The sequence below is a fragment of the Pterocles gutturalis genome, unplaced genomic scaffold, assembly GCF_000699245.1.
Source record: "Pterocles gutturalis isolate BGI_N339 unplaced genomic scaffold, ASM69924v1 scaffold12860, whole genome shotgun sequence".
Classification (NCBI taxonomy): Eukaryota; Metazoa; Chordata; class Aves; order Pterocliformes; family Pteroclidae; genus Pterocles; species Pterocles gutturalis.
This window is the reverse complement of record NW_010143563.1, coordinates 46366-54607: the sequence shown is the minus strand read 5'-3', so window position 1 is coordinate 54607 and position 8242 is coordinate 46366. Positions and strand designations below refer to the sequence as shown.

The window sequence follows — 8242 nt, the reverse complement described above, 5'->3', positions numbered from 1 at the left end:
ATCTCACCTTCACAGAAGACATAACCTGGACATTTTTAATGTGACAAAAAAAAATCAATACAAATTTGATTTTCATGTCACTATGTCAATAAGATGATAAGCAAGCTGACTTACAGGGAAAGGTAGAGGGCAACATCCAATCTTCATTAAACTGAGCTGGCCAATGATTCAGGCTCTGACATTTTTAATATGGATAAAAATAATTTTATGTAAGCTGAACTCCAGAGACTTGATTTACCTCAAAAGAGTATTTACAATTTTGGTTTGGTCCACTAGAGCACAGCAGTTACACAGAACATTTATTTATAGTTATTCCCACTAACATAGTGCTATCACAAAAAAGCTTTGGTTTATATTCATAGTGTAAAGATGAAAAACATAGCGCAATGGAAAAACATGCTAAGCAAGACTGTTATTCTTACAGTGTTACTCTCCGTTATTACTGGTTTGCAGCGTGCGTAATCTTGTTCTCAGGAAGCTAATGAAGGCACAGCAGTGAAGGCAGCTGCATGCACACATCCTGTATCCTGTACAACAGCGAGTTTCAACACTGCTTAACAACACTACTGAAACGCAGTGAAACTTCAGTGTGCCTAAGAGTCTAGTTTGAGTTAACTAGCCAAAAACCATCCTCAAACTGAAAGAAGGTTGCCTGTTCATTTCACTTGCCTACAGATACTCAACACCAAAATGTTTGTCTAGTTGTATTGACTATTATAAAAACTAAAAAGCCAATGCTAATTTCAGTCTAAAACTGCTTTTAAATCTAAAGCCCCCCCCCAAAACCCTAACCAAACAAAATCCCCAGAACTTGCCAGTATCACAGTCCCAACAGTCATTAGCATTCAGCATGGATATTCTCAGATTTCAGGTTTCTCTAGGTTTTCCTGATCTATGTGGTGTGCTATGCATTATCTTCTTTAGAAAATGTGAGGAAGCAAAGTACTCTGCACTCAGGGAAACAAGAGTTTGGAGATGAAGCAAATTTATTGTTCCAAGTCTTGAAATTAGGGAGTATTTGAAATCAACAGCCACACACTATTGTAACGTGGTATATATATCACAGAGCCTTGTGGGTAACCCATGGTTTAGAAAATCGAAGATGCCCTCTGCATAAAGGACAGGCAGAGAACAGCATCACTGAGGTACTAGTCCCATTTCTTTCAGGCAAATTACTGCATAGATATCTAAGGTTAAAGAGTTCCAACATTTTTCTGAACAGCTTTTACAGTATCGTAAGGTAACATAATTAAAATACATTGTATTTTAAACCAAAGAGCAGCATATTATCATGCACTGGTAGAAACATCCTGTGTGCAACTCGAGATGTTAAAAATACCAAACACAACTTGGATGTTAATCTAAAAGCATACTAATTTAATTTGACTTCATTTTTTGTGGAAAAAAGTCCACATTTGTCTTATTCATAAAAATGGAATTCTCAACATTCAGCTGTGGTGGGTATAACACAAACATACACAGTCTTCATGTTCAGGTTCTTCATGGAGACGTCCTTTGTGATCTCTGAACCAAGAAAACAAGAGAGAAACAGAACACAGTTAGTGCTCTTGCTTACAAGTAAATCTACCAACACATTTTTTCTTTATTCAGACAGTTCTGCTGCTTCAAGCAAAACAGGACTAGGACAGAAACTGCTCAGCTCAAAAAAATCTCTCTTGGCATTAGAGGAAGGGTCACCACACCTCAGGATTGCCACTGCAAGAGCTGAAGGCACTGTTCTAAGTTACAAAGTAGAATTTTTTGAAAGCCTATGTCAGCCCAGAGCTCCCAGCTTCACATCCACACAGAATAATATCTAGATCCAAAAATTATTTTATAACTCCACGATGTGAAGTCAATATTAACAATACAACACAAGGCACTGAAAACCAGAGTCCCTTATGTACACGATGTAAGAACAGCCACACAGAGATCCATCTCCTCTACCCTGCATCTCTGACAGAAGATGACAAACCTGGGAAGGAGTAAAAGAATAAGAGCATGCATACATTCACTTGAGTTTTATATGTAAAGCAAGGATTGCAGTAGTATCTGGTGAAAAACTAGTGTTGCAGTCTTGTGAAGTACACCTAAAGAATTTCATACCATGCCAGATCAATTCCTGAAGTCTTTTCACAGCTACACACACACAGTTTGGAACAGTAATAGGATGAAGCCTCACCAACAAATCTCTTTTAAGGATGTAGCATGTTTCCACCAGGCCAACTCAGGGTTTTATAATTATTTATGAAGCACAAACCCAGACTAATTGTGGCTCCCAAAAGAGACACCTGCAAAGTCAGGGAACTGGGAACCTCTCACTACTCTTGCTACCTTACGAAGTGTTTTTCCCAAAAAGCTTGCTGGCTCAACGCTTCCCAGTGCCCGCCAGCCGTAGCAAGCCACCCCAGTAACAGAGCAGATTGTTTTGAATACTGGGGAGGTACAGCTTTGGAACAAAAGTAATCTGAATAACAAGTAGACCAGAGGTCTCTTTACTTTTACTAAGAAACTTCAAAGTGGTAAGAAACTTCAAAGTGGTAACCACAAATACATCCACTGAAACCAAAGCAAAAGAATATCAGGGGGTTGCGGTGTTACTCTGCGCACTAGACTCCCTATAGACAACCCCAGCAAATAAAAGATAATTTTAAATGTTGGCACTAGCGTTAGCACAAATGACAGATTAATAACATTCAGAATGGCTGGGTGTTTTTTTCCAGTAGAAACAATTCCGTAGTGTACTGCACTGTGTCACAGGACTGACGTCTGATATTCACGCTGCTCTGACTTAGGCTCCCCTCCAGCTGACAGCCACCAAGGCACTGCGTGTGTGGTGGGGGAGGCAAGTCTGCGAAGTGCATCCATGGAGATAATGCAAAAGCAGTTTAGTTTTCAGTAACATGATGTCCAAGTGAAAACCAATTCTAGAGATGGCAGCAAGAAGCTTTTTTTCCATGTAACAGCACGCATGCTCCCTTTAACACTAAGGCCCCCATCTTTCTTTGAAAAAATTCATTTTTAGACTGAGCAAACATAGTCTGCATCAAAGTTTAAAAGCCATCTATTAATTAAATAATTGTGAAGCCGTTATGGATCACGATGGTACTGTTTTTAAGGAGTTCTTGTCCAGTGTAGTGCTCTGCTGTAAGCAGCTGAGTATCTATTTACAGAACTACAAGAGCGAAGGTATAATCCAATTCAGCAATTCGGGCTTTATTCCCTCATTAAGCTTCCTTCCCTCCCCATGTAAATGTTACATCAGTATGTAAAAAAAGTTATTTTGGTCTGCAGAAGCAGCCAAACAAACTACAAACCTGGTCTCAAAGTCTTTTTTTAATTATTTTTAAAAACCTGAAAAATTAGGAACTAGATTAAGATACTATTTTCAACAGTATTTAAGACAATAATTACTAGTAGAATTTGGAAACTTGACTTATCAACAAAGTGCAAGGACATCCTCCCTTCCGGGCCAATTCTTCCAAGGGAGGGCTTTGAAGTCAGCACATTAAGAATCATTGCCTTCATCCCAAACGTGTCTCTGAATCAACTACCTGTAACTCGTGTTTCAATCTCATGAATAAGCAACACTCACCACTGATGTTTATTTATAGAATATTTTTCCAGTAATCCAAAGGGGGGTGAAAAACACATTTGTTTCTGAAAAGTTGGCAAGCTTTTGTGCAATAGACAGCAGACGCCCAACTGCCTGCACCTGACAACATTTATAAAATAATGGTTTCAAAACTTATAACTCATTTGCCTCAGAGTGATTTTTTTTTTCCTTTTTCTAAAACAGGTGTCAACACTCCAATTCAGAGATTATTTTCATCAAACGTTTCAAATGGTTAACAGCAAATAATTTTTCAGAATAAACCATAAAAACCCTGCTCAAAAGACTGAATGTTTTTTGTTTTGAAGGTAGGACCTTGAAATACACTGATCAAAAGATGCATAGGGGATTACAAAGTTGCACCAATACACAAACATTAATTGCCCTAATGTTTTCCAGAGGCATCAAAATATTTGTTTTATATGCAGCACTTATTTATCACTAAGAGATTTGAAGATAAAGTACAACCACTTCCGTGTTTATACAATTAAAACATATTAATAAAAGAGCTGCATGGTGAGAATTAAATCAGAGATAGCAGAATCACAGCTATATGGCATAAGCATGTGTTAGCTACACAAATCAACCTCCAGGACCCAGTTCTCTACATTCTGAGTCCCAAAAAGACCAGAGCAGTTGGTTCAGCCTTTGAAGAGTTATCACATTTTATCTTTCACATCATCGTGACTTGTCACTTTATGTGTTTTACTTAAAGTTTAAATAGTTCTGGAGACTTTATACTACAAATATGTTAGAGTGATTTCCCTTTTAGGTAAAGGCATTTTAAAAATCCTTACGTAAATTGAGACTTAAAGATTATAAATTCTCCTGTTTTGTCAGTTACTTCCCTCTTTCAAAGATCAAAAGTTTTCTAAAATATTTATTTTAGGATCTTAACTAAATCACATGCTGCTGTGAACGTTTTTGCCCTGTGACAATGACAGAAACCAAGACAGAAGAAAGAAATAACATGGGTTGTGCCTGAATGGCTGAATTCCTAGTCAGCAAGGGTTCGCACATAAATACAGGTTTTGTTTATGCAAATGAAGCGTGGTTGGTGACTTGGTTCTTACACCTTGTGCTGTTTCTAAACACTACAGTCTCCAGTTCTCTGTGTTTGTTAACACCATTCAGCATGTTATTTTTAGCATTAGCTCAAACTATCACTAGAGAAAGTCTCATCAACATTTGAGATCCATTTCACTTACAAAAATGGCTTTTGAATAAACAGAGGTCAGGTCACATGAAATAAAAAAACCCAACCAAAACTCCACAACAAAAAAACCCCACACCTTACTTGCTCTGATTCTGATCTCTCCTATTTGAATCCCTTCGACCCAGGTGGATAGCTAAGTGACCCCAGTTTTAGCCAGCTACACCAGAAAGCTACACTCCTCCTTCCCCTCACCACCTGACAGGCACCTCAAGAAGAAATTAATCCCACCCTAGGATTAGATAACTAGTTTAAACAAGATGTCTCCCTTCTGGACAGGTAAACCTGAACTTCTCACGTTAGGTAAGTGTCATGTATCCCTCCCAAAAAGCCTGTAAATCATGCTATTATGATAAACTGGAGACAGCATCCTTTGCATCATGTCATTTGAAGAGCTGAATTTTCCTGAATACACAAAAATACCTGGGTTTTTTTCTGCTGTGTAGCTTCCAATCCATTCTTCCTGTCAAATGATGTCCCAAACCTTTCTCAAGTCCAACTTTTTAGCAGTACAAGTGGCTGCATCTTTAGTCTTATCTTTCTCATGAATCAGAGGCTTTTGTTTCTAAGCCTCACCATCTGTCTGTGGTTTTGGAAGATTCTTTAATATTTCAGATATGCGACTATGTGATAAAGCTTCCTACTCCCCAGGTATTCTGAATGAATTGCAGCTGCTGTACCCTACCGAGTCTGACCTACTCACACAACTCTAAAATAGATCCAACACTCTCTTCTACCCACTCCCGTTCTCCAAAAGGAAGAGAAAAAAATAATATCAGCAACAATAAGAATGTTACAGGAACAATTTGAACAGGTTCTTAAGTAATTCACACTTTAACTTCCTTCTAGGAGGAGATTCACTCTCTGCTTAGTCACAGAAGCACGTAACTACCATTGTCATTGCTGGCTGACCTTTCTATTTCAAAGGGAAGAAGCTTTTACAGAACCTGCCTTGGCCATTTCATGAAGGGAATGTGTTAGAGCTTTGAATTTCTAAATGTATGTGTGTGCTTAAAGGATGTCATTAAATAAATATTGACTTATTGGGCAAAATTAGAAAACTAAACTAGATCTCAGGCTACCCCTCAACAAAAACTTCCAAGGATTCATCCTTGGACAAGCAAACCAAAAGTCTGTGCTTACCCTCAGTTTGTGCTTCATCCAGGAACAATTTTAGCCTCCTGCTTCTGAGCCCAAAAACTTTTGCAGTTTCATGTAGAAGAGTTTGGTATGTTAATCCATTCTGACCAACGGGGTTTTCCATTAGAAGAGTTCCCACTGTTCCTTTCTGACATTCTAAACAGGATAAACAGTTGAATTGCTATTGGTGAGGAATGAAATTATTTCATTTATCTTGCAAATTGAAATTTAGGATTTCTTCTTCCATTTCATCTCTGTTTCTTCACAGAGCTGAGCAATTACCAATACCAACCTACTTCCAGATATTCACTACATAAGTTTGTCAACTACAGAGTCAGAAGCGATTACTAACAGCTTAACAAAGAAAAGAAAACTTTGCAGAATTCTTTACATGGGGCAACAGGATAACGTGGAGACTAGGAAACAGAGTATTTTGACAGGAAACACAAACCGCTAACAACAAGAGAAGCTCACAAAGCAGCTTCAGAAGCTCAGATCCCCAGTTAAAAACACATTTTAGGCCCAGGTAGGTAACCAGCAGCATCAATAATTTTCCACATGGACACAGTCTAGAAAGGACTCCTACCAGAGAAGAAATTATGAGCAAGTTATAACAACATAGCTGCTCCTATGTGAGGCTTCAGAGTAGAAGTTACAAGATGAGCAGCTGTGAAACAATACTGCATGCATATATCTATCTTCCAGATCAGGTTAATAATACAGTTCATTTGACTTTTAAATAGCACAAAGAAATGTTTCACAGGCTGTTTACAATGTCTTGGCAAAGAGCTGGCTCCTCCTTCATTTTTGGTCAGTTTTAGAGTCAGCCTTTAAAATAAGCTGCACAGGTGAGCCGATGGTCAGGAACAGGAAAACAATGCCGAAGGGCTCATGTTTAAGTGCTGTCCCTTATCTCAAACTGTCTCTCCTTTTTCTCCTTTGAAAAGAGGGAGAAAAGCTAAATATAAACATTGTGTTTATTAGAAAGCACTTACTAGGAAAAACTAAACAAAATCACCATCTACCAATGAAAATAAAGGTACTTATCTTCATCAGTAAGTAAGGGCATCACAGAAAGCTCAGCCTGTAAATGAGGAGAGATCAGTATCCTACACACCTTGTGGTTTTGCATTCATTAACTGCAAGTTGATATACTGGCAGAGCAGAGCATCGGGAGAGCTGAGCAGAGCAGGTGCTGACCCTGTTGTCACATGGAGAGTCTTTCCACTGAGACTAAGCAAGTCAGTTTTGTTTATCAGTTCTGAAAAAGAAAATGAGACCAGTCAGGCCATTACAGGGAAGCGGAGGTCCAGTTCTCACTCGCTTAGCTGACAATGAGGCTTTCTAACTACCGATTCCACTGTGGAGGCGTTTCCCTCTTCTCTATTCCGTGCTTGAGAAAGAGCATTTCTCCATTTTGAAAAAATGAATTCGTGCAGAAATATTTTATTTTCTTAGTAACCAAGAATACTTCATCTGCTGTGGAAATTAGCTCCTACGTAACATTTCTTATGCACAGAAGTATATGACATGATTACTTACGCAATAAAAGTAGTTAAATAACTTAAAACACTCAAGCCAACCATTTCTGTCTCATTAAATTAAGACCTATGATCTCTGCCTGTACCCTGACTTCCCCAGCTGAAGCAGCGCTGGATATGTGTTACTGGGCAATGACAATAAATGTAAAATCAGTGCCCTTTGCACTAATATTTGTGTTGAATGTCACCAATAGCTGATGATTCCGCAGATGACTGCAGCCACGCATATTTAGAAAATGGCAGAAGATCAGACCCAAAATAGGACCCATGTCTCAAAGGATTTTAGAAGCAATACCAGCACCCTGAAAGCACTCAGATGAGAAGCTAATGAGGTTTCTGTAATACAAATGAAATATGTAAGGATGCATTCTGCACTACCTACAAGAGCAGCTGCCTACCCATCAGGGAGATAAAAAAAGCTGCTGATAGCCACAACATTAAAGATACAGAGAAAGAACATCACTCTCTGCTACAAAGCTTTTGCAGCATCAAAAGAACTCTAAAGACCAAATCCAGAAAGAATAAATACATTTAATTTCTTAGGTTTCCCATATCTAACTTCAGACTGCACTAAGGGAGGTGCTTCTCGCCCTCTGCTCCTCTCTTGTGAGACCCCTCCCCTGCAGTGCTGCATCCAGCTCTGGGCCCCCAACATAAGAGGGACATGGACCTGTTGGAGCGGGTCCAGAGAAGGCCACAAAGATGGTCAGAGGCTGGGGGCACCCCCCAACCAGG

General features: G+C 38.9%; 1 protein-coding gene across 1 annotated transcript in view; it reads right to left on the bottom strand.

The window, feature by feature from the left end:
* Positions 1–1042: 1042 nt before the first annotated feature.
* Positions 1043–8242, bottom strand: part of IARS (isoleucyl-tRNA synthetase) — a gene marked incomplete at its 5' end in the record, with an annotated part of 51134 nt that continues 43934 nt past the window's right edge. Inside the window, 3 exons of the mRNA XM_010084791.1 lie at positions 1043–1524; positions 5970–6122; positions 7084–7227. Of these exons, the coding sequence (XP_010083093.1) occupies positions 1442–1524; positions 5970–6122; positions 7084–7227 (380 nt within the window). The remainder of the gene's footprint in view (positions 1525–5969; positions 6123–7083; positions 7228–8242) is intronic.